The 26,659-nt window shown below is 48.0% G+C and overlaps 2 protein-coding genes across 2 annotated transcripts; both read left to right on the forward strand.

Annotated features, from left to right (window-relative positions):
- Nucleotides 1-13,986: 13,986 nt before the first annotated feature.
- LOC126529706 (uncharacterized) lies at nucleotides 13,987-17,882 on the forward strand. Its single transcript, XM_055069885.1, has one exon. It carries the CDS (start codon nucleotides 15,971-15,973, stop codon nucleotides 17,717-17,719), a length of 1,749 nt encoding a protein of 582 aa, XP_054925860.1. The 5' UTR covers nucleotides 13,987-15,970; the 3' UTR covers nucleotides 17,720-17,882.
- Nucleotides 17,883-21,536: 3,654 nt separating this feature from the next.
- Nucleotides 21,537-24,623, forward strand: LOC129384450 (uncharacterized). The gene has a single exon (XM_055069896.1). It carries the CDS (start codon nucleotides 21,537-21,539, stop codon nucleotides 24,621-24,623), a length of 3,087 nt encoding a protein of 1,028 aa, XP_054925871.1.
- Nucleotides 24,624-26,659: the final 2,036 nt, after the last annotated feature.

Consider the following 26,659-nt stretch of genomic DNA (forward strand, 5'->3'; position numbering starts at 1 on the left):
TTGAAAACTCTGCAAACATACGTTCTGCTGGCGGTTTTTTAAGTAAGATTTCAACAAATCCAAAGGTTTCCCACGAATTCCACATGCGAACAACTTGTCCGCAAGAATCTCATGACTGAGAGAATCCAACGCCTTGGAAAAGTCAATAAAGAGGCCTAACGTGTAAAGTATGTTATCTATGTTGGAAGCTATAATTTCTTTCACTGTTAGTAGGGCTGTTTCTGTCGACCTTCCCTTTGGAAAGCCGAATTGCGCATCTGATATGATATGTTTGTTAGAGAAAAAAACAGTTATGCGCGTACAGATGATTTTTTCTAAGCCTTTGGAAAAAATTGGGAGAACGGATATTGGCCTGTAGTTTTTCATGGATTGATGATCACCTCCTTTATATATTACAGAAACCCTTGCTATCTTCATTTCTTCGGGGAAAGCGGCTGAAGTTAGTGCAAGGTTGAATATATGCTTTAGAACGGAAGAGATACATGCAATCACGTATTTTACTGGTTTTATCTGCACGTCATTTATATCTAAGGCCATGCTGTATTTCAGGTTCATGAAGGTTCTGAAGATTTCAGATTCATCGGTTGGAGCTAAAAACAAGCTGTCACTAATGTGGTAGTTCAAAAATTGCGTATGCGACATGTTAGTAGGTTTCTTGTTGTAATCAGGCACGCCAGCATTCACAAAGTATGCATTGAAGTGTTCAGCTAGATTTGTGCCAGTAATATGCTGACCATTGACTGTAATACTATCTGGAGTGATATGCTTCTTGTCGCGACCCAAGACAGAGTTCATCACCCTCCAAACAGCCTCTGGGCGTTTCTTAGTGATATCAGATAAAAGTGAATAATAAATAATTTTAGCACGTTTTAGCTCACTTATTTCGCAGTGCCTTGAATTCTTTCAGCTGTGATGGGCACCGTGTGCGTAGAAATAGATGATACAGTTTATTTTTTATCATTACTAGGTGGTCGCGTACCCATGGCTTCCTTATCTTGTTAGATTGTTTAAGAGTTGTAAACGGAAAATGCTTAGCGTACACGCGAAGAAAGGTTTCAAGAAATCTCCAATAGGCTTCATTTACGTCTCTTGTACGCGTAACATGTGACCAATCGCACTTACTTATTTCATGTTTGAACGACTGCAAGGCTGTTTCAGATAAGTGCTGAAAAGCGAGAGGCTCAGGTTCGCATCTTTTGTCACTTATAATACTATTAAATACAGCGAATATGGGGCAGTGGTCGCTGAGACCCGATGCTAATGTTCCCGCATGTAGTACACTGGTTTCGACGTTCGTAATTATTAAGTCGAGAGTTGACGCAGTAGCAAGTGTCACGCGTGTCGCAGTACTAATTAAATTAGTGAAACCAGTAGAGCTAAGAATATTTTTGAAGGCGGTCGTTTCGCGTGTGTTCTCCGAGATGTTTATATTTAAGTCACCGCCGCTAATAAGGTTAAAATTGTTGACTGAGATGTAGTCTAGGAAGCTTTCAAGGTAAATAAAAAATGTATGCGTATTGCCACGTGGTGGGCGGTATACGGCAGCTATGAACTCTGTGTTGCCCCGCAGTGTTAGTATTTCGTAGTGTTACGTTTCGCCTACAACGCGCGGTAATGCCGGCGCGGATGCAACGGACGCCGGGGCTTCGCTCAAAGCGGCGGACATTTTGGCCCGTTCGACGCCGCCGCAACGCCTCCCCGCCAAGCGTGTCCAGGCGTGTTTCAGTGCCACGTGTCTTCGTGTGTGCGTGTGTGTGTGTGTGCCCACGCTTGTCAAAGCGCGGCAGCCGGGGAGCGGAGCTCCCCAAGTGAGGAGCCAGGAGGTCTGTCCGTCGGCGGGTTGGCGATGCGTCACTACACTCGTCTCAACATGTCTCTCGGCTCGACCGTGCTCCGCCGTAGCGTGGGCTCATGCTCCGCCGTCGCGTGGGCTCATCCCGTGACCTTCCTTCTGGCCCGCGACGCCGAGAGTATAAGAGCAGCTGCCCCCGGACGCCAAGAGAGAGGCTCCGATTTCTTCTGTTGAGTTACGTGCTCTCCCGTCTCTCCACTTCGGTCGACCTGACCGGCCGCTCTTTTGCTATGTTAGAATAAACAAGTTGTTCTGTTACCAGTCTACTCTTGCTTTGCCGGGACCTTCGGATGCTTCCAGTGCCCCAGGCCGCCAGGCCAACGCTACCCTTGGGGCTTGCGACCCATTTGCAACAACGGGCGTCAGCACCGAGTCCCCAACAGCTGGTTGCCAGCGGTGAGATCGCGACAACGGAGGCCAGCAGCGAAGAGATGCGGTTGAATGTATGCTGAGCAGCACAACGACCATCCGGGAGCAGTGCAACGAGCCCTGTGTGATGACTGGTTGCCTGCAGCGGAACGACTGCGCTGAAGTCTTGGCTGCGAGGTTTGGTGAGTGCGGGACTTTCTTCTTCTGAGTTTTGCCAGGCTTTTGTTAGTGTCAGAAACAGAGCTGGTAATTGTGGTTGTCGTTGCTGCCGGGTTAGTTTGCGGCAAGACAATAGTAGGCAGTAGAGAAAGCAGCATTCAGAGCAGCCATGGATTTGAAGTCGTTGCGCAAACCGAAATTGCTGGAGCTTGCAAGAGAGTTGGGTCTGGATGTCTCAGACAAACTCAGAAAACCAGAACTGCTAAGGGCTATTCTTGAGTTAGAAGAGCTTCCGCTCGAGCTTCCGGGACTAGGCTCAGTGACGAACAGGAAAGACACCGATCAAGTCATTAGTGACTTAATAAGTAAAGCATCGCTGTCGCCTGAGCAGAAAACCGAACTACACCAGCTCTTACAAGAGTTTCAAGGTCTGTTCTCTGAGAGGCCTGGTAGGACTTCTGTCCTTACTCATGACATAGAACTTACCTCCCCAGAGCCAGTACGATCCAAGGCGTACCGGGTGTCACCCCGCCAGAGCGATATTATGGAGGCTGAGGTAAAGAAAATGCTACAGCTCGGTGTTATTGAAGCGGGTGAGAGTGATTATACCTCCCCTTTGATTTTAGTTGAGGTACCGGGCAAGGAACCTCGTCCTTGCGTCGACTACCGCAGGCTTAATTCCATCACTAAGGATCAAATTTATCCGATCCCTAACATCGAGGAGCGCCTTGAGAGAGTGAGTAGCGCTCAGTTTATTTCCACCCTAGATCTTGTCAGGGGTTATTGGCAGGTTCCACTTACAGAAGAGGCTAGTAGGTATGCGGCGTTCATTTCACCAATGGGGACATTCCGTAGTTTTGGTTTGAAGAACGCGCCATACTGCTTTTCAAGCCTCATGGATAAAGTGTTGCGGGGACAGCAAGAATTCGCTTTACCGTATCTAGACGACGTAGCGATATTCTCCGCATCCTGGCCTGAGCATATGGCGCACTTGCGGGCAGTGCTAACCCGCCTGCGCGATGCGGGCTTGACAGTCAAGGCTCCCAAGTGCCAGTTAGCACAGGCCGACGTTGTCTACCTCGGACACGTGATTGGTCGGGGTCGTCGCCGCCCCTCTGAAATAAAGGTGGCCGCTGTGCGAGACTTCCCGCAACCGCGCACGAAGACCGATATTCGGTCGTTCTTAGGTGTCGCCGGCTACTATCAGAGGTACATCCCCAGGTACTCTGATATCGCGGCTCCCTTGACGGATGCTCTAAGAAAGACAGAGCCGCAAACAGTCGTCTGGGACGAGACAAAGGAAAGAGCTTTTAGCGCCCTAAAGAGCGCCCTAACAAGCCAGCCTGTGCTACGATCGCCCGACTACACAAAAGGGTTCGTTGTTCAGTGCGATGCTAGTGAGCGAGGCATGGGCGTTGTACTGTGCCAACGGGAAAATGGAGAAGTAGAACACCCCGTCCTGTATGCTAGTCGTAAGCTGACGAGTCGTGAGCAGGCGTATAGCGCCACCGAGAAAGAGTGTGCGTGTATCGTGTGGGCCGTTCAGAAATTGTCATGTTACCTAGCTGGCTCGAGGTTTATCATTGAGACGGATCACTGCCCTCTCCAATGGCTGCAGACCATCTCTCCCAAAAATGGCCGCCTCCTGCGCTGGAGCCTCGCTTTGCAACAATATTCCTTTGAGGTGCGTTACAAAAAGGGGAGTCTCAACGGTAACGCCGATGGCTTAAGTCGAAGCCCCTAACGTGGGAATCAGCCTCAAAATTGCTTGTTACGGATGTTTTTCTTCCTGAGGCAGGATTTTTTTTAACTTATTGCTTTTGTGTAGTGTTTCAAAGTAATGATGTGCTTTCTAGTGCAATTTTCCGATTTGTGGACGCGTTCTGAGTGCTGCTAAACTACTGTAAGGAACTAGGCAGCAGTATAAAAGGGGAAAGAGCCTGGCAGGGCTTAGTGAGGGTTGTGCCGTGCTTGCTGACTGAGCGGTTGACTTTCGGCGTAGTTCTAACGCTTGCCGGAAACGAGAACAAAAATGTCAACTCTCCCGAAGTCACTTTGCAGTGTCCTGTGTGAACCTGAACGTGAGAACGAGGCCTTCTCTGTGCGCTGCGCTCAAGAAACGCCAAAGGACGCCCGACTTCGGTTATGAGCATCATCGAGCGACATCCCTCCGGACAGCGGATGCAGTCCCCTGACCATCGGGATCTCCTTCCCCCGGCGGGGCGGTCTGTTACGTTTCGCCTACAACGCGCGGTAATGCCGGCGCGGATGCAACGGACGCCGGGGCTTCGCTCAAAGCGGCGGACATTTTGGCCCGTTCGACGCCGCCGCAACGCCTCCCCGCCAAGCGTGTCCAGGCGTGTTTCAGTGCCACGTGTCTTCGTGTGTGCGTGTGTGTGTGTGTGCCCACGCTTGTCAAAGCGCGGCAGCCGGGGAGCGGAGCTCCCCAAGTGAGGAGCCAGGAGGTCTGTCCGTCGGCGGGTTGGCGATGCGTCACTACACTCGTCTCAACATGTCTCTCGGCTCGACCGTGCTCCGCCGTAGCGTGGGCTCATGCTCCGCCGTCGCGTGGGCTCATGCTCCGCCGTCGCGTGGGCTCATGCTCCGCCGTCGCGTGGGCTCATGCTCCGCCGTCGCGTGGGCTCATGCTCCGCCGTCGCGTGGGCTCATCCCGTGACCTTCCTTCTGGCCCGCGACGCCGAGAGTATAAGAGCAGCTGCCCCCGGACGCCAAGAGAGAGGCTCCGATTTCTTCTGTTGAGTTACGTGCTCTCCCGTCTCTCCACTTCGGTCGACCTGACCGGCCGCTCTTTTGCTATGTTAGAATAAACAAGTTGTTCTGTTACCAGTCTACTCTTGCTTTGCCGGGACCTTCGGATGCTTCCAGTGCCCCAGGCCGCCAGGCCAACGCTACCCTTGGGGCTTGCGACCCATTTGCAACAACGGGCGTCAGCACCGAGTCCCCAACAGTAGTCATCAGTAAGCCTGCAAAACTCTGGTACTAAGACATACGTTGACCCTTTTTTAACATATATAGCGACACCTCCACCTCGTTGTTGAGGACTATTCAGAAAGAAAGTATTATAACCAGGTAAATTTAGCATAGTGCATCCATCATTATACCAAGTTTCGGTGATTAGTACAGCACAAAATTGGAAACTAAATGCAGTTAGAAAATCACATATTTCTACATGCTTAGAAGAAGCTGAGCGTGCATTCATGTGCAGAACAGAGCGACGATTTGCGTTAGCTGGGTTAATGTGACGTGGCAAGACCAATTCGTGATAATCCATTTTTGGAGGTTTTCTGTTTCTGAGTAGCAACCAACGGATGTAACCCGTACAATCTAGCGTATTTTGTCAAGGTCAGCCTCGTCTGTGATCTGCATCATTACTGAGTCATCAAATTGCCTCGCAAATATCCTGCCACCGAATGCCCACACAGACTTCCACCCGTGTTCATGTTTACGTCTTATAGCCATGCCCAGAAGCCGCTTCTGAGTAGGGCACAAATGCTCATTAACGAAAACGGCATTAAGACTGGATATTAAGACTATCCGGCAAGTGAAGAGTCCCATGGCCCATTACTTCTCGCAAAAGTAGTAACAAAATCGAACTTTCAACATACGACAATTGGCTGCGCCGCAACAATGTCTTCTTGTGTGTGTGTGTGTGTGCGGGGGGGGGGGGGGGGGGGGGCACCGAAATGAAGAAACGCAAAGGAAAGCATCTTGGCCACACTCGAATGCCTACTTGGGGCACCTAATGTAGCTATCTGAGGAATATCCAAGAAAACGTAGGACGCTTGGTCCACAGAGAACCATATGCATGATGCTCGTTATCCTTCACTGGCGAGATAAGACTCCGTAGACGCTGCGATAACATCGAAACGATGGTGATGCCCACAAGCGAACGCCTTACAATCTGTCGAGTGACAGAATGCAATGGTGACGGCGAGCTACCATTGCTTCTTTTTCTCGTCTGCTAACCAGAAAGCGTCCAAAACTCTCCGAGGCCAAAATCCGCTCGGTCAAAGCAAAACGAACGCGCATCGCAGTGCGCCGCGCGGTTGTCAGGGCAACACATGAAAAACGCATGACCTCTGGCTGGCTCTGGTAGCCCGCGGGTAGCGAGAACAAAAAATTGGAGATGCTCAATGTGTCCTCGCGAATAAAATTCGAAGTAGAAAAAATAAATAAGAACGCAGTTACCTTTGCTGGCTTTAGTGTCTTGACATGCATGGATGCTTTGGCGCAGGTGAAAGAGATGTTGATATTGTTTTCTGTGACATGATGGCAAATATGAACCATCACAACGCTTCGTCTCATCGGACCTCGCTGCGTGCTTTGCCAACTTGTATGATAGTGTATTGACTTGGCTTGTTTCGAAGTATGGTTCGATGTACGACTTTAGAAAAGAAATGCAGCTTTGGCACCAAATGTTAATAAGAACAATAACCTCACAAAGATCCGGAAATGAAAATGTAAAGCATGGCATTGGTGACGGCGAGCATTGACTTTGCAAATGTCAATGCACCTTTCGCATCAAAACATTATGTGATCTTTATAACTCTAAAGTTTCTTAATTGAAATCCATGCACTCCGTAGATTCTGCGGCATCTGCGAGATGCCGCGGCTGGCCCGCTCGCCATCAAAGCGCCCTTGAAACTTTGTGCTCGGATGGGGATCTTTGCGTTATGTGACTCCAGGTGCATGGGCGTCGCCACGAAATCCAGCCCGCGTTCACAATCGTCGCGCCGAAATGTTTATGTTCGGGCGCGAAAAAATCGAGAATGATTTCCGGCGCCGTGGGTTGTTTTGGTTGGCTGTGCATCACAGCACGAAAATATTTCCGGGGGGGGGGGGGGCTCAAGCCCCGTAAGCCCCCTCCCCCCCCCCGGCTACGCCCCTGCCTTGGTCGCACAGTTTGCGGAAAGCGTCCTTCCCTAGAGTAGCACAGTTGGTGAAAAAGATTCTCCCCCACAGTGGCACACACACAAAGGGGCCTGTCATCACCGCGGGGCGCCTGCCAGACCGGCACCCACTCGAGACAACCATAGCCAATTAGGAATCCATCCGCCGTTTCGATTAGGCATGGTCTTTGAGCATCCTTTTTTCTCGGGGTGTTACACGTCAGTCGTAAAAGCATTTCCGGCGGGGGAGGAAGATGCCGACGCGTAGGGGCCAGCCGACACCCTCTAGAGAACTCAAGGCCTTCTGGCTGACCCTCTCCCCTTCATCTACGTCACGCAAAAGAGGCCAACATAGAAGTTCCGTGCAGCGTGCTACGAAGCTACGAGCGGCGCACCTGTGTTGAAAATGAAGCGCGGAAGATATACAATGGTTAACCCCGGCTATTCGGAGAAGACCGAGGGGACAATGGCGGCGACAATTGAATTAGTTCCAGGAGCCCTGCGGCTCCTTGAATAGCTTCGAGGTTAAACAAGTCCCGACATGCTCGGCCATGCTGTTGCATGCTTCCGAACGCACATTTTTTCTAGACGTGACCAGCGCATGTAGTCTCAACACTTGTGCTGTGCTTGCGATTGTGTGTACCGCGAGTCTTCATTGCCCCGGAATGTGGAATGCCATGCCAAGATATGCCTAATAAGTGCTGCGTGCCCAATTGCCGGAGCAATTACAAATCGAGGCAGAAAAATCATGTCTTCAAGTTTCCGCAAGATGAAGAAGCCCAGAGTGCCTGTATTAGGGCGCTACTACGTGCAGACTTCATTGTATTAGCGCACTCCAGGGTAAGATGATCAGATCTTCTATAAATAGTTACTTTTGAAGAATACGGAAAGGTTATTTGTTCATTTACAGCAAGTGCATTTACAGAAAGTGATCATTCCTCAGAGTTCGACGCCTACGAGGACAGACACGAATTTGTGTTAAGGCACCTCTTGTGCTGTAGCACGAATAATTTATTAAATACTACTGCTGAAGATGAATGCAAAATATTGGATGCCAATGCTAAGGCAAGGAAGAGAAAAGCTGAAACCCTGCGCAATAAGGCAGCTGTTTCCGTGTAAATAGCTGCACGAATGTATTATATCCCATTTCTAAACTTATTTGAGTTGTCAATTAGTGGACTGCGGTAATTAGTGTGTCGAAAATGAAATTATTCGTTCAAGCATAATCTAGATTCGAATAAGTATGTGTCCCCAATAAAATTATTCATACGCAATTGTGAAGCTAATCGAGTGCGTTACATTCATCATTGCAGTGCCATAATAACCGTAAGTACAAAATACGAAGGAGGAGGAATAAACTTTTACTGTACAACCAGCACTTTATGATGGCCGGGCCTAAGCCTCCCATGAGGGGACGTCGAGGGCTTGCCTCACCACCGCCTCAAGGGCGTGCTGGGTCACCCAGGTTTGGTCGTCGAGGGTGGAGCTCCGCAGAGCCGGAAGGAAAGGTTTTTGTGGATTCAATTTATTTGAAGTAATAGGTATGAAGTATGGGGTATAATAAATAATAATAATAATTCACAAAAAACGTACATTACAAAGACGACAAAGCGCGACGCTATAAAAAGCTGCGGGCATCAATACCTGCACAGGCTTTACAGTTGCTTTGTATCTGTGCCTCTAAATAAATGCTTTGTAAGGTGTCTGCTGCTCATTCCGTAGTTTCGACTGAAGAAAAAATGTGGAGTGGTCAATGGAAGCATACTGCTGCTAGATGAACCAAGCCGAGATCCCTTAATTCATTGAACCCGTATCCCCAAGCGCGCCGCCGGCCTCTTCTCCGTGACGTCACTGGCCGAGCACTCAGGCCTTCTTGTCTAGGGTGTGCTGGGCCAGCAGCCACTGGGCGAGGGATCGGCGTTTCAGCAACAGAATTTCCCTCCGGGGTGACGGACCCCTGGTTCGTAGCTGGTAGATTCCTGGGGGTCGTTCATCAGTCCTCCCATAGTGCTCTCTTGTATCTTTTCTCCCTGGTCCAGTCCGGTGAAACTGGACTTGCAAACCGGTCTCGTACCTTTTCGTCTTTTGTTTGGGCAACCAATCACTCCAGAACAGTGCCGCACCCACAACCACAAAGCAAGCGAGCACAAGGCCACCCTCCCCCAAGATACACCAGGATTTACAAAAAAAAAAGAATACCCCCTACTGCTTTCCCATCCCTCTTGTGGGTCCTCCCCCCCCCCCCCCCATTAACACTAAAAACAGCCATTTCATGAAAGCGTTAATACGTGGTTACTAAAACCAGCTAACAATCAACTAGAACTACGCAATAATAGAGAGTTTTAGAATAGGGGCCCCAAACGCTTTGGGGCCCCAAAGAAATAGCGTCGAAGCCACTGCGCATGCGCGAGACGCAAACTGCGTTTGGGTTTTGCGTTGGGAACGCTATTTCACCGATTTAGCGGGAGCTCAAATAGCGTTCCCAAAAGCTTTGCGTCAACAAACATGGCGGCACCCATCGAAGCGACGGCTCTAACCTAGCACCAAACTGGGTTCGATTCGCGGTAATGCGTGAAGTTCGCAAGCTAGGAGTAGTGACTGCAGTTATCGCTTTCTCTCAACTAGCGTGTGTTATGAAGATTGATTCATTAGACGCCGCTGATTCCGAATTCGAGTGTGGATTTTATGGCTCGTAGGCCTAACACGGCTAAGCTTGGCTGGTGAAGGCACGTAAATTTGGTTTTGTTGCTCCAAACTAAGCACAACTAATTGTTTGCTGCTTGAAGAATAACCTCTAAATTGTAATTAAACGCGAATACACGCAAGTCAAAATTACTATTCATATCATAAGATGGTATATTTTATTTAATTATTTTTATTCGTTTTTCTTAGACGCCGTAGTGGCGCTGTCAGCGTAAGACGCTATTTGCAAACGCAAAGCCCTATTCTAAAACTCTTCACTCCTGCGTGCCCCAACGCTAACAGCCGCAAAGCTCTTTGGGGCCCCAAAATATTGGGGCCCCTATTCTAAAACTCTCTAATAAAAAAAGCGTATGGAAAAGAATGCGACGGAAACCAGAGTGAGCCTGAGAATTTCGCTACTCTAGGGGCAACGACTCAGACCGTCGGCATTGCCGTTAAGCTTACCCTTCTTGTAGCGAATATTGAAGGTTTAAGCCCGGAATACATGGAACGAATAACCGGCGTCCGAGCGGCGAACGCCCGACGGCCGGCGTCCAAAAATTTGACGGCCGCCGCCGACCTGCCTGTCCAAATACTTTCGTCGGGCCGCCGGAAGCGTCGAGCGCGCAGCGGCGGACGACAGCCAATCGGGAGGCGCCAATTCCGGTCGCTAGGCATGATGGTAGAATTCCACCCTAATGCTGGTCTTTCGCGTGCGGGCCTTTTCTCGTCTTCTGCAACCACGTCGGTGTCTGCGCTAGTGTTGATGTATTTTTCAGTTATAAAAGCGGTATATGCCACCTTAAGAAGCGCTTATATTTGTTTCATCATTTATTACAACGCGTATGCTAAATCTGATAACACTGGCGCCAACACGGCGAACTCGCGGCGGCGTCCGCCCGCTGTTCGCCTCATGTATTGCTATGCAGCGCATCTTCGACGTCTTGCCGCCGCGCCCCTGTTCGCCGCGCCGCGTTCGCCGTGACAATTCGCTCCATGTAGCCCGCGCTTTACTGTTGACGTGCCAAGCTCCAGCGCAAAAGACCACCGTTTTTCGTAGACGTGGACTGCAGCCAGGTGAGGGGACCGTGGTCAGTCTCTATGGTGAACCTTGAACCAGCGATATAGCAAGCTAGCTTCTGCACCGCCCATACTACGCAGGCGCATTCCTTTTCTGATGCACTGTATGGTTCCTCACGAACTGAAAGCTTTCTACTGGCGTACAGTACAGGGTGTTCATTTGCATCATCTCTCTTGACAAAGCACCACCCCCATATCCCTGTCGCTGGCATCACACTGAAGAATGAATGGCTTAGAGTAGTCGGGCGCGTTCAACACTGGCTGACTCGTTAGTGCGTTCTTCAGCATACTAAAAGCCTTTTCTTTTGCGTCATCCCACTTTGCCGTTTGCGGTGCTGTTTTTCTGAGAGCATCTGTTAAGAACTTCCCAAGCAACCCTAGCCGACTGCCAATGATTGGCCGATTGTTGGGAAATAGTGGGCAGCCGGCTTCACTGGCCACCCGACTTCCGAAAACAGTCGGCCCGACGTCTCCTTCCAGCTACATGGGCACGCGGCCGGCCGCGCGGGCTGGGCCTCCGTCAGAGCACGACTGAACGCCGAGCGCGCCAAACGCTCGTCGGTGCGACACGCCGGCAATGCATCGGGCTGGCTTCAGTTGCCGACTGAACTTTGGCTCCACGTATTTTTTTTTTGTTAGACAGCATAAAATGTATTGCGCTAAGTACGTAACTAAAACATAATAACAAGCATTTCGCATGCTGCTACAGCTGATGCACACTGCCGAAGCACCAGTCTGCAACTCTGAACCTTTTTTTAAATTATTTTTAATGAGTTTGCTCGTGCTGCTGCTTGGTTTCAACTCACGTTTCGCTAAAAGGCGGCATTTTTTGTTTCTCCGCATTGGTGAAACGCTTTGCATTGCTTTTAAACTGGTTCGTTCGCAGCTGGTTCGGTTCGACTGGGTAGGACTTCTTCGCATGAATCGTGGCAAGCAGAGATATCATCTATCTGTGAAAAATGCAAGAAGAAAGAATGCGACCTCATTGCGAAATTTGAGCGCGAGCGAACAAGCAATGTAAACGCGCATGCCTACTTCCAACGACAAGCTGATATAGCCTCTGGCGAAAGGGAGAAAAAAGTAAAGGAAAATAGTCCAGAGGCGGGGAAGAATGCGGGCAAGAAGGGAGGACCGAGCCCAAGGCCGAGTAGCGTGGCCGGGTAACCGCAGTATGGAGCTAGGAGGGGAAAGAAAAAAAAGAAAGAAAAATACAAAACGTGCGCAACCAGGGAAAACAGGCGGAGAAACGCGGAAAAATTCTTTTCGGTCGCTGTAGACTGCGCTTGCGGCCGAGAAGCCAGCTGTGTCTGTCGTCAGTAAATTTTGAATAAACGGCGCGATTTATCTGAGCCCAAGATGAGAAATCTAGAAACGCACCAAAGGCAGTACCACAAAAGCACTTGCATGCGGAAGAATTAACATGGATGCATACGCTATAGTGCGTCGCAACAAATGTACAGTTTAATTGTAATATCTTCTTTTAAATCAGTATAGTTTTACCTATACAGCTTTGCCTAATATAGTTATAAGTTTCTGGCTGAAAACATGTAACAGCTTACATTAGACAATATTATATAGGTTTCTTTTTTCTTGTCCATCAATTGCTGCTGTCAACTTTATACGTTTTCACGTATAGCGCTTTCATATATCGCTGAAGAAAAATGTGGAAGGGCCTTCTCGATGTTTGCGTCGCGAACAGACGCAATGAAGTGTGCGTCTTTCACCTTCGACAAGCAACAACCAAACAACCTTTATTATCAGGAAGCAGCGGCTTTTATAGACCGCATCGCGAGTGCCACAGCGGCGCTGTAGCTGCTGACGCTGCCTAAGCTGGCGAGCTATCTTATCACACACTCGACAATGGCACCACTTCCCAGATGGCAGACTGCGCGCAGCATGCAGCCGGCCACGTAACCTATAGCTCTCATCTAAAATAAAGCTCCGTCATTAGAATATATGACTCATGCATATCGGTGGATATCGTGCACTTCTTCTGCCTGGCACGTATACGAAAAAAAAAAAAGAACAGTCGTTTGACGTGATCGAACTTTCGGTTTCCGCGTTCGAATATACATGTTCTCTGGTTTTTATATGGGGCTATGATGCACTTACGTGACAAATCGATACCACCGAACGTCCGAAATGGCGTCTGATTGATAAAGACATATACCATAATGCATAAACGAGGTTTGCGCCTAAATGAGTACTTGTAATTAATGACATAATGTAGCGAATGGGTAGAACACACACAGAGACACACGTAGCTGGAGTGCCTGAATGCTGGTGAGTTGATCATTGAAATAATGAAATAACATTACTATAAAATGAGGTGTTCTTTACTTGCTGCCACCAGCGGGAGCTAGAGAAGAGGCGACACACGAGAGATACGCACTTAATATTTCCACGAATGTAGCGCGAGTATTTTCCCCGAAATTTCGAGCCTTGGAACGCGCCTCGCACTATATTCGGGTTCGTGACATGAACATAACGTGTGCTATTTTTCTTTTACTTTATCTAACGCTGACATTTCGCCGTGCGCAAGAGCGCGCGAGCTGGGAGTTCTCACTGTTCATTTCGCGCCGCCTTTATCCTCCCGGTTTAAAACGCTCTCAGTGCCGCATCAATATGGTTACGGAGTATTAATCGAAACCTTGCGAAAGACGATCGGCGGTGATGTGTAGGCGCGCCAAGCGAGCGGCCTCCAAAGTCGCCCGGAGAATCGTCGCACAGTGCCTTCGCCGTATTCGATTCTATTACGGGTATTTCTGAAGTGCTGCCTGCCGAATAACTTCGGTCGCACGGGGGGCAGAAACCGTCATCGCCGACGGTGACAAAGAAGTCAGCAGCAACGAGTAATTGTGCAGGCACTCGTCCTTTCACGGCATTTTACGACGGCAGTTCGCAGTAACGAAGAATAAATTGCGCCTTGCGAGCACCCGCTTTTATACGTCGCTTCCTGTTTTCTTGCGGCATCACTTCGTGTAATATATATATGGGCATGTTCAGATAAGAACGGTAATCGAGGTCCCATGACCATTTTTTGTTTTCAATGAAATTTTTATATCTGATGGGCAAATGTGTCCACACAAAGGAATGAACCTTAGTTTTGCAAGAAACTTCGTAGTTTTCTCGGAAAAAAATCGTATGTCACAAGAGGTGGAGAACATCGTTTTTGCCACTTCGCAAAGTTGCAAGTTTGGAGCCTCACTGCATGCACAATAAATTTTTCCCGCACATAAGTATCTTTTCGTTACTTTTTCGTAACATGTACTATACGAACAAATAAAAAAACAATTTTTCGCTGTGTCAATCTTCTAAATAAAAAATCGCAAACTTCGCTTCCGGAGCTATTCGGTGCAAAAAAGGCACTTTTCAGGGCAGCCTCAGGGCAAGATGCGTAAATATCTCCACACTTAATCTTTTTCTCAGTATTTTCCAGCTACCTTTACTCACTTTAGGCAAGTTTTGTAGTTTTAAACTTGACAGATATTTTTCAATATGGCCTCAAATTTGGCCAAAGATCAAAAACGTCAAAAAAGTGACAACTTTGATTTCTATTTAAAAAAAAACATCATCGTCGAATTTCATTAAAATTTGCCTGAATAATCCTCAATACTCGATAATATTAGGGTACCGAAAAGTGTTGCATTATATTGTTTTAAAGTATGAAAATTAATACAAAACTGACTTCATAATTTCAATCCCTACGATTGCTCAGTATTTTCTCTTAGGATGCGCTATCGTGAGAAGCTGGATTTAGTATTGCTGTTTTTTTTTTTTTTTTGTGGGTAAATTTTAAATGTTACAGTTGCTGAGTTCATAAGTGTAATTTTTATGTTTTTTTTTTCTCTTACAATCAAAGGTCTAAAGCTCCTATTCGCTTTCGTACTCTTCTAACAGTGGGACTTAAATTACTGTAAGCATATTTGAGAACGTTATCTTCTAGTGACGTGTGGTTAGTGGTCGTTTATGCAAACATTTATTGCACCCGTCGCTACTCTCAAGATGCCTTTAACGAGCTGCCGCCGCTCCATGGATGAACCGTGCTTGGCAGCCGCTCCTATAGCTATATAACGCCCGGCGCGACCCCGAATTTCATAGCACCATGTGTGCCGCCACCACACCGAGGCTTTAGCCGCCGCTATCATCTTTCCATCGCAACGCACCGAACGCCTGGCAGTTATACCTTAGCCTTGGACCTTCGACCGAGACAGGCCCGATGAGCGGATGCTGTCCGGATCTCGAGTTTCGCGCGTCGTTTTGCAGGCATGGTAGACGGTGGGGTCGTTTTCTGTACTCACGTGGTTTCTCTGCGCTCGAAGGCTCCCACGACAAGCATACTTGGTATCCCAGTCTCAGCTCGTACGCCAGACCGAACCAGCGTCAGTGTCGACGGCGGGAAGCCTGTGTTAAAAATCCATCCATCTGTCCATCTCCTTTTTTTTGGAAAAGCAGCCCTGGGCCCTGCATCCGTCACCTGCTCTTCTGTCCTACGATAATCTTCGGAAGCGGTGAGCTTTTGCATTCATGAAGAGATTTCCGCGGCGAACGTTTTGTGCCGACTACTCAAAAAAGCACAAACAGAGAATTGAAAAAGGACGTAATTTTCGCAGTGTAAAGACCCTCAATGTCGCTGCTCTCAAAGAAGTCCTGCTTCCCGAAGAAGCTCTCCGAGTACGAGAAAGTGACTTCATCTGTCAGAATTGTTACCGTTGGTTCAAGGAAGACATAGATAAAATATGCAGGCAGAGTCAACCGAAACATTCGAAGAATTCCGCCCTGGAGAAGAAATCGTAGAAAATTTAAACTCCAGTGTCAGCCTTACCTCCGAAATCTCGCCCCTAAAGCCACCGAGCGCTCTAAAAAAACCCTCAGACTTTCCTATGCAAAGCGAAAGCAGGGAGAGGTGGCAAGAGCTATGGTGACGAAAATACGATCAGGGATACAGGCAGCATATAATATCCCAGGGACTTCGCGTGCGTCACAAGAAAAGTGTGCGCAGTGCAGCAACTGGGAAGACAACCTACATGCTGCCTACAATAGGTGTACGTCCTTTCAAGAGCGTTGCCAGTTGCTGACACTGCTACCACGCAACCTAACCGTGAAATATGTGCAGGAAGTTATTCCAGAGGCAACGAGGTACGTTATTCAAAAATCGAAGAAGATGGTGGATGAAGAAGGCGTATGGTCAACACAGGAGCGATATACAAGATGTAAGCTACAACACGAAGACATTACCACCGTTTTAGAATATTACACCATGGATAAACTCGATTGCTCTAGACAGACACCGAACAAAAAGGATGTTGTGAGAATCGAAAAGGAGGGAGAGAAGGAATGGGTACCTAAACGGTTCATGACGCGGTCCTTGCGAGAAGCATTCCGCCTCTACAAGCAAGCTCACCCTGCCTCCCAGGTTGGCCTCACAAAATTCATATCCTTGCGTCCTAAGTGGGTGAAATGCTCGCCACAGTGGCAAGTGTGTGTTTGCGTGTGCTTTGCAAACTTTCAGTTGTGCCTCGTGGGACTGCAGAACGCCTCCGGAAGGTCGCTTTCTCCCAATGATATGCAGAGTCTCTGTGTATGCCAAGAACCTACTGCGTCATGTTTCCTCAGGAATTGTGAGCACTGTCCACAAGATGACATTTTCACTTTGGAAAATTTTGATATGAGCAGCGAGGACGAGGTGTTGATTGCTTCATGGGAATACGGTGAGCTAGTTAAAAAAACTCTGACCGCTTCATCATTTATGAGAGAATTTAAAAGAATGACCATGAAATGGATTCCCCACAACTATATCAGATCTGTGCAAGCAAAAGCAATACATGAAGAAAAACAGAGCTGCGAGAGAGGTGCAATTGTATTGCATTTTGATTTCGCCGAAAACTGGACAGTTGTGCTTCCAGACGCAGTACAAGCGTACCATTGGCAGAAGAAGCAGGTCACCGTGCTTACCTGCGTTGTCACGTCAAGAAAATCGACTCGGAACTACGCCGTTATTTCCGACGATATGTCTCATGATTCAGCTCATGCATGTTTTGCTCTGTCGAAAATCAAAGCACATCTCGAAGACAGCGCGCCAATCTACACTAAGGTAACACATGTGAGCGACGGGGCTCCCGCTCACTTCAAGAATAAATATCAGTTTCATGAGCTAGAACGCAGTGAATGTCAAGAGACGAAATGGATGTTTTCGGCCACTGGACACGGCAAAAATGCTTGCGACGGCGTTGGTGGGCTTGTGAAACATGGAGCATCACACCACAACTTGCGGAAGCCTGCAAGTGAGGCCATACAAACAGCCAGCGGGTTCGTGGACACAATTCAAGGAACGCTAAAGAACATCACCATTCTGGAGCTCCGACAGAGGGAGCTTGCAGACTTTCGCGAAATGAAGAAGGAAGAATGGAAAACGGCAAAGAAAGTGCCTGGAGTTCAGACGCTCCACATGTGGAAGTATGTTCAATCAAATGAAGGCAGTGCATCCTACGTGGCCTCCACCGCTGCTTCGGAATGGAAGAGACTGCGATCTGGTTTGTGCTTCGGGCTGGACAATATACTGTGCGCATACCGAAGTCAACTGCTGCCCTTTATTTCTTGTTACGATTTTCTGAATTGCAATCTGCAGATAAAGCGGCATACCATTTGTAAATTGTGTCCAGATTAAAACTCCTGCTGATTAAAAACCTTGCAGATAAATTGTCCCCCTCAGAAGACGACGTTTCGTCTCCTGACAGTGCTTTGTAGAACCATTGAACACAGAGGTAAACAGATGCAGGTCCGGACACGTCGGCTTCAGAAACACATTAATATTCATTTTTATATATAAAAACTTTTCTAAGCACCGATAAATTATCTAATATTTTTAAAGAATTGATTACATACCAATGTAACTTAGGATGATAAATTAGGCAATACAAAAAACGTTTGACCGCTGCCAACCAGTTCTTGAGACATCAGGTGAAATCGCGAATTTATTCCCATTTTGACGCATCAAGAACGCCGCTAACAAGCGAGTAGAAGCTCTACAAACATTGAGGATCATTCGGATATTGTGGTAAATAAAATGTAACCAAGTTCCGTGAGTGCTAAAACAAATTTCTGAGAGTTACTATTTCTAAGAGGCAGCAAAAAGCAATTCTAGATAACAAAAACATGAACTCAGTTTTATATTCATTTTTATACTTTAAAACAATATAATGCAACACCTTTTTGGTACCTTAGAATTAACGATTATTGAGGATTATTCAGGCAAATTTTAATGAATTTCGACGATGATGTTTCTTTTTAAATAGAAGTCAAAGTTGTCACTTTTTTGACATTTTTGATCTTTGACCAAATTTGAGGCCATATTGAAAAATATCTGTCAAGTGTAAAACTACAAAACTTGCCTAAAGTGAGTAAAAGTAGCTGGAAAATACTGAGAAAAAGATTAAGTGTGGAGATATTTACGCATCTTGCCCTGAGGCTGCCCTGAAAAGTGCCTTTTTTGCACCGAATAGCTCCGGAAGAGAAGTTTGCGATTTTTTATTTAGAAGATTGACACAGCGAAAAATTGTTTTTTTATTTGTTCGTATAAAACATATGTTACGAAAAAGTAACGAAAAGATACTTATGTGCGGGAAAAATTTATTGTGCATGCAGTGAGGCTCCAAACTTGCAACTTTGCGAAGTGGCAAAAACGACGTTCTCCACCTCTTGTGACATACGATTTTTTTCCGAGAAAACTACGAAGTTTCTTGCAAAACTAAGGTTCATTCCTTTGTGTGGACACATTTGCCCATCAGATATAAAAATTTCATTGATAAACAAAAAATGGTCATGGGACCTCAATTACCGTTCTTATCTGAACATGCCCATATATATATTTGTGTGTCTGTGAGACCGAAAGTCCCCTCTCACGTCATATTAGTGGTCACGTCATTTTGTGCATATACGCTAAGTGTTTAATTGTTTTTTTAGTGACGTGCCACAAGGGACCATGCACACTGTCCGACAACCGATGTGCCAATTCGTATATTTAAGAAGCTGTGTTGATGCAGCTTTGTCTTGCAGAGGCCGCCAAAATTAATGTCTTGTCATCGGTCACAAGAAAAGCGAGCATAATAAAGCAACGTGGCGCGAAAAGTCTTCACTAGTGGTTCAGGCAGCAATTGAACAACACTTTGAGCCTTCAGGCCATGCGTTCACACGCGCCAGTGCGTTCCGACAGGCTGCGCAGTGCTTTGAAGAAGTGAGAGGCAGCAATTTTTTGTTGTTGTTGCTTTTGCGTAACAAATGTTGACGGACGAATATATATAATGACGGAATATATACCAGCTATGCAAAAGCGATGACGGCGGTTCATCACACGGGGAAAAACAGCAACCATCACATACAGACGTTAGTGACAGTTCATCTGGCAGTTAGATCAGCTTCCGGCCAAAGGATGGTTCTGTGTTTTGTTCTGGACTGATCGAACTCTAGTGATTAGAGTGAATAATGAAATCAGAATCAAATTTATTTTCGCCATATATGCGGGTGCGCATGCAACGACCACTATTATGAGAGCAAGAGTACGTGGAGACAAGTGTGCAAGTTGCAAGAAGACATATCGCGTAAGTGTTACATTTCCTTTACCAAATACTTCAAGAACGGATATGTTTGCAACACTATTGTATCGTTCATTATTGCTTTCTTCTTTTGTAGTTAAACTATCGAGAAAATAACTATTTAACGGGGAACTAAATTTAATCAAGTGGATATTGCATTACACAGTTCTCGTAATAGTCATCTGAACTGCTGAAAGAGTCAAGCAAAATTGTTCGCGAACGGCGTGTTAATTGTAAACGGCCCTGTCGCAGCACAGCAAAAATCGTCAAACGATTAAGCGCAGGCGACCCGTTGACTGTACAGTTCTAGGAAAACCTTCCAGTTGGATGTTTTCACTGGGGAGGGTGAAAGAAGCGATTATACGAAGCCGAATTGTGAAGAGATGTCAAAATCTGCAATTCTTGTAGCTATTGTCGATTCGTCTAAGAATAGTTAAGGCTGCATGGCAATCAATGTAAATCATAAATTGGAGCATTTCTGCTGTCGACGTGGATTTGATTTGGGAAGAACTAGAGTTAGATCAAATTCTTCCAATTTTTGCTCAATGAACTAATGACATTCAAGAATCAAGCAGTTAAGAATTAATAAATTCATGGTATATAATGAGTGTTCTGAGCGCATCGCGAATGCATGGCCGGACTTTTCGTTCAAGAGGGAAGCGAGCCTTCCTTACTTTTATTGCTTTCTCTTTCACTGGCCCCCCGCGGACTCCGAGCTGTGCGCGAAAGAAAGGGACCGCTCCCTCCGTTCGGTTCCTGGAAGTGACCCAGTGACGACGCTTCGGGGTGTCGGGTGTTGTTTCCCGGGCCTGGGGGCGGCGACGGGGATGGAAACCGCGGTTGGAAAAGCGCGGGACGGGCAGACTCGCCCCACCGGCCCCAGAGACCAGACCACTTTTTTACGGGGCTAAAACTGAACGTTTTGTGCATTTTTAACTTGCTTTTTTGACCTTCTCAGTGTAATTAAAGTTTGTTTTAAATGTTCAACTGCGTTCGACCCGTTATCTAGCTGGACAGCGGACGCTTTGATCCCGTCAAGTGCGATCCGCGAGGCCAGCATAGTAAAAAAGTGAAGTCGACTGCCATCAGCCGCCAACTCAACATCCGCTTCAGTGGAATACGTCGCACGGCAAGACCTCCGGTTTGACCATGACATCCGCCTACTGCAAGGACACGGCATCGCCTACAAGTTGAGCAGCTGACGGCACACAGGGCAACGACAAGGTGGGCTCGTTTCATATTTCATCGCGCAGCTTAGCAGGCTTCTCCACATACGCACGCTTTGAGTGAGATACGTCGTGAAGCACGCACACCAAAATGGATCAGGACAAGCTGACGCCTGAAACGTCTCAAATTATGACAGCAGAGCATGAAGCTTCCGCGGCAAATATTCGACCACAAAGAGCAACTACGTTTTCTATGAAAGCTAAAGAAACGTATGAAACGAGCCGCGAAGAGCACTGCCGCATAGACGCTGCCTGGAAGAACGTGGAGACAGCTATTTTCAAAGTGTCATGTGCGAAAGAGGAAGACGTTAACAGCGCCGCAACGCAGCTTCGCGCAAGCTATGAGCGCTACGAGCACGTCGCCGCCAGATACGCTACCTTCCTCGCCAAAACGAGCAGATCTGAAGCCCAGCAGGAATTAGAACTTCAGAAAGCAATCGACGCAGATCGTTATGTGACTGTAAGCGACAAATTACGTGAGGCTACAGAACGAGAACGCGACCGCTTACAAGAGGTAACATCGCAGCACTCTCTATCGGCCTACTCAAGCGTTTCTTCGAGGTCACGACGATCGGGCTCGTCAACAATCAGCCTAGCCGCCGTACAAGCACGCGCACAAGCCGAAGCCGTCCGGGCCAGAGCAGAGTTTGGTCGCAGAGAGGCCGCGATGCGTATTGAGAAGGCAAGGATTGAGGCTGAATTGGATATCTTGCAGCATGAAAAAGAAGCGGCAGCTGCAAACGCACAGGCGAATGCGCTCGAGGCAGCCGTGGAGCAGGATGGCGGGGAGAGCATGCGCACGCTCCCTCCTGTGGACCGAACGCTGCAGACTAGGAGTTATATCGATGAGCAGCAAGCCCTACGCAACCCTGCGCTTGTGTTAACTGAGGTGGCTGTCACCAACTCTAACGGTGACGTAAACAATGCTCACACGGCGCCGGGTGCCCACACAGCTGCGAATAATTCGATGTGTCTGCGAGCTGATGAACGTCCACCTGACTACCATGCTGCCCCTAACAACCGACGTTATAAGCATGCTGGAGCTACGAGTCGTCCTATGGACTTACGAGTTGATCCGCAGCCGCCTGTGTACGCCCCGGCACACAACAGTTCAAGCTCCGAGCTGGCCGGTGTCCTTAAATTCCTGTGCCGCAAAGATCTTGTTTCAAGCGGTCTTATCAAGTTTGATGATCGACCTGAGAACTTTCGCGCTTGGAAGTCATCGTTCAAAGGTGTCGTCAGAGATCTAAGTCTTTCTGCCCAGGAAGAGCTCGACCTTCTCATCAAATGGCTTGGCCCTGAATCGTCAAATCAGGCTCGGAGGTTGAAATCGGTGCACGTGGATGACTTTTCAACGGGCTTGAACGTCGTGTGGAAACAGCTCGACGACGTCTTCGGGCGCCCTGAGGCAATTGAGGATGCACTACTGAAGCGGCTGGAAGACTTCCCGAAGATATCTTACCGGGAAAATACCAGACTCCAGGAACTTGGCGACCTCCTGCTAGAACTCGAGGCTGCGAAAGCTGACCTGTACCTTGCCGGTCTTGGCTATTTGGACACCGCAAGAGGGGTGAACAAAATTGTCTCGAAGTTGCCATCTGGACTTCAAGAAAATTGGATGTCGGCGGGGTCGAAATACAAGAAAGATCATGACACTGCATTTCCACCCTTTTCTTTCTTTAGCAAATTTGTTAGAGATCAGGCCAGCATGAGGAACGACCCGAGTTTCATCTTGCATCCACAAAATGCCTCGTCTGATTTCAATCAAAGGAAGGAAGACAATGCTACCAAGACCACGCGGCAAAGATCATCTGTGTCAGCGAGAAAAACAGAAGTGGATCCTGCTTCTGCCAAGATTAATCAATATGCCACTGCTAACCAACAGCAACCTGAATCGGAGGACTTGAAAGGGTGGTGTCCATATCACAAGAAACCTCACCCTTTGGAAAGGTGTCGCGCCTTCCGCGAAAAAACCTTGGAAGAGCGGCAATCTTTCATAAAGAAGCAAGGGATCTGCCTACGATGCTGCTCATCCAAGAACCACATGCAGTGGCATTGTCAGGCGGTTGTGATATGCCTGATATGCGACAGCGCCGACCACGCCACAGCGCTTCACCCAGCATCACCAACCTCAGAGCCGTCAAGGGCTAGTGGGTCTGATGACAGTACCACAGATGACTCAGAAAGAAGAGTCACATCTAGGCGTACTGAAGTGGCAAACGCTGGCGACAGCACAAAGTCGTGTGCTAAAATCTGCCTCGTAGAGGTGACCCATGAGACTCAGCCTGACAAGACAGTCAGAGCGTACGAGATTCTTGACGACCAGAGTAATCGCTCGTTGGTTAGGCCAGAACTTCTAAACAATTTCGGAGTGAAGGGGACGCCTACGCAATACACGCTCCGCACTTGCTCCGGCAGTACTGAAGTGGTTGGAAGAGTCGCTCATGGTTTTTTCGTGCAGAGCATGTCAGGCGAAGTCAAGTTTCCTCTTCCGGCTCTCCTCGAGTGCAAGGCAATTCCAGAAAACAGAAATGAAATTCCGACACCTGACGCTGCAAGGCACTACCCGCACTTGAAGTCTGTAGCAAATCACATTCCGCCTCTTGAGGAGGCTGGAATACTGCTCCTCCTTGGCCGGGACATCCTAAGAGCTCAGAAGGTTCGTCAAACAATCAACGGACCCCACGACGCGCCGTATGCTCAGAAGCTCTACCTCGGATGGGTCATTATCGGCGACGTTTGCGTTGGTCGAACGCGGAAAACGGGCAGCGTCAACGTGTTCAAGACCCATGTGCTGGACAGTGGGCGACCATCCCTTTTTGAGCCGTGCCAAAGACATTTCTTTGTTAGGGAGGCGCCGATTCTCTACTCTGCGGATAAGGTCTCAAAAGATTTACGATTGGCAGCAACATTGGATGACACCCTGGCCCCGAATCTTTTCGAGACAACAGAACTTGACAACCAGCGTGCTCTCTCCATGGAAGACAAGACATTCCTCAAGATAATGAATAGTGAATTCCCCCAAGACAAATTAAACAATTGGGTCGCCCCTCTCCCCTTTTGCACACCGAGAAGTCTGCTTCCGAACAACAGAGAACAAGCTCTGTCTCGTCTGCTCTCGCTAAGGCGTACCCTGCGAAAAAATCCTGAAACAAGGGAACGTTTCGTGAACTTCATGAACGAGCTATTTATCAAGGGTCATGCAGAGGAAGCTTCACCACTTCACGTGGACGAAGAATGTTGGTATCTGCCCATATTCGGCGTTCACCACCCCCAGAAGCCTGATCAAATCCGAGTCGTATTTGACTCCAGCGCTCAGTATGAAGGGGTATCTCTGAACAACATTCTCCTGACCGGCCCTGACCTGACGAATAACCTTGTGGGGATTTTGATACGCTTCCGGCAAGAACCAGTTGCGGTTACAGCGGACGTCCAGCAAATGTTCTACAGTTTCATGGTTCGTGAGGTCCATCAGAACTACCTGAGGTTCCTCTGGTTTAAGGGCAACGATATCTCCAGAGAAATCACAGAGTGCCGAATGAAGGTTCACGTTTTCGGCAACAGCCCATCACCAGCTGTTTCAACGTATGGCCTTCGACGGACTGCCCAACAAGCTGCCCCACGATTTGGTGAAGATGCCAGGAAGTTCGTTGAGATTTCTACGTCGATGATGCGCTTAAGTCTCTTCCGAGCGAAGAAGATGCCATTAGTCTGCTGCAAAGAATGCAGAAAATGCTTGCAACAGCTAACATAAGGCTGCACAAGATAGCTTCGAATAGGCGGAATGTGCTGAATGCATTTCCTCGGGAGGACCACGCCCAGGGACTGAAGAACCTCGACTTCGGCACAGACGCAAAGAAGTCTCGGTCTACTGTGGGACATAGGCGACGATAGCTTCGTCTTCAGGGCTCCTCATCAGGACAGGCCATATACGCGGCGAGGAGTGCTGTCAACCGTCAACAGCCTTTATGATCCACTAGGGTTTGTGGCTCCAATAACTGTTCAAGGCAAGTACCTTCTTCGTGACGAAGGGTTATGACTGGGACACGCCGCTTTCGGACGAGAAGAAGCAGAGATGGGACGAGTGGAAGAACTCTCTCCAGACACTACAGCACCTTCACGTGCGAAGAACGTATGCGCCAGTCTCGACGCTTGAAGCCGAAAGTAGGGACATTCATGTATTTTCAGACGCGTCCACAAGGGCCGTCGCAGCTGTGGCATACGTACGCGTGACTGACAAGCAAGGAAACAGACACGTCGGATTTGTCATGGGAAAGGCTAAGCTTGCTCCACAACCAGAACACACCATCCCAAGGCTTGAGTTGTGTGCAGCAGTGCTTGCTGTAGAGATGACCGATTCTATACTACGAGAATTGGACTTCCAGCCGAACTCGGTCACGTTCTACACGGATAGCAAAGTGGTCTTGAGTTACATATACAACGAAACAAGAATGTTATACGTGTATGTAGCCAACAGGGTGCAGCGGATACGTAGCAGCACGCAACCTGAACAATGGAAATACGTTCACACTGACGAAAATCCTGCAGACCACGCCACTAGAGCGATTCCAGCGGCACAGCTTAACCCTTTGTGGTACAGTGGTGCAAATATGTACCACTTTTTGGGCATGTTTCAAATGCCCGTAATGAAACAACTGTTCAAATTGGAGCCAATTTTACTAGTGCTGCCATCCACCAAGGCATTTAGAAAGCTTTATGAGCGTTTTTATTTTATTCCGTCATGTGGCGAGAAGAGTAACTTAGTTTTTGCAAATGTCTTCATTGCGGTTCAGTACGTGCTGCTGTGGCGTGGGAAAAACTAACTCAAAACGCTGCTTCAACATGCCTACTAAGTGTATCCTTTTACCCGTTTACTAAATGGAACCTAGTGATTCATCTGCAACCATATACATACATTGAGGGCGCCCTAATTGTTCACCGTTTTGAATTGTCTGTTTTGGGCTCGCTTTTGGCTGGGGTTGTTAGGCCTAAGTGGACGGCTATCGCACCGGTAAATCGCACAGGCCGTGCATTTGCATTCTTTCTGAAAGCGGAGGTAATAGCAAAGGATTGTCGCTCGTAAAAGCAAGAAGGGGACAGCAAGCATATGGTAGGAGTTCCTGACGACATCAGACTTCTCAGCCGAGATCGTCACCCGTAGCGGTTGGCCTGTCGACAGAGGTGTAGGTGGGGCTCCACGACACAGCAGCAAGTTCGAACGAGCTTTCTGTGCAGCAAATGCCAAGTTCCGCTATGTGTCGAATGTTTTTAGCCATTCCACAAGTGAACAGCAGCATTGACTTTGTAAATATCGTTCCTGTTACACATTGTCTCTTCACTTTAAACCGCCTGCGGACAGCGGTACAAATGTGTACCACATTTCATTTCTTCTAGTAAAGTCAGTGGTACATATATGTACCACTTTTATTTCGAAAACTGCTGCACCATGTTTCTTGAAAAACGTGTCAAACATTTTCTTTTGCCCTGCTGAATGCTATTCTTCAGATTTTATGAACGAAATTTCAAGGAAAAAGTAGCACCTCACAAAGGGTTAAGAGCACGAACTGGTTGTCCGGACCTGATTTTCTCTCACGACGAGAAGAGGAAGCGCGGTCGTCGAGCTTCATCCTCCTAAATCCTGACGAAGACAAAGAAATACGCCCTGAAGTCTGCACTTTGGCGACGGAGGTGAACAAGCGACAGCGACTCGGAGCCGAACGCTTTCGTAGGCTCTCGCACTGGAAATGTCTCACTCGTGCTGTAGCAAGTCTGATCCAGGTTGCCCATCGC

Source organism: Dermacentor andersoni, chromosome 9, assembly GCF_023375885.2.
Source record: "Dermacentor andersoni chromosome 9, qqDerAnde1_hic_scaffold, whole genome shotgun sequence".
In the NCBI taxonomy this organism is placed as follows: domain Eukaryota; kingdom Metazoa; phylum Arthropoda; class Arachnida; order Ixodida; family Ixodidae; genus Dermacentor; species Dermacentor andersoni.

Excerpts from the sequence above, each read along its gene's own strand:
- LOC126529706 (XM_055069885.1), top strand. The coding sequence starts at position 15,971 with ATGGTGACGAAAATACGATCAGGGATACAGGCAGCATATAATATCCCA.
- LOC129384450 (XM_055069896.1), top strand. The coding sequence starts at position 21,537 with ATGCGTATTGAGAAGGCAAGGATTGAGGCTGAATTGGATATCTTGCAG.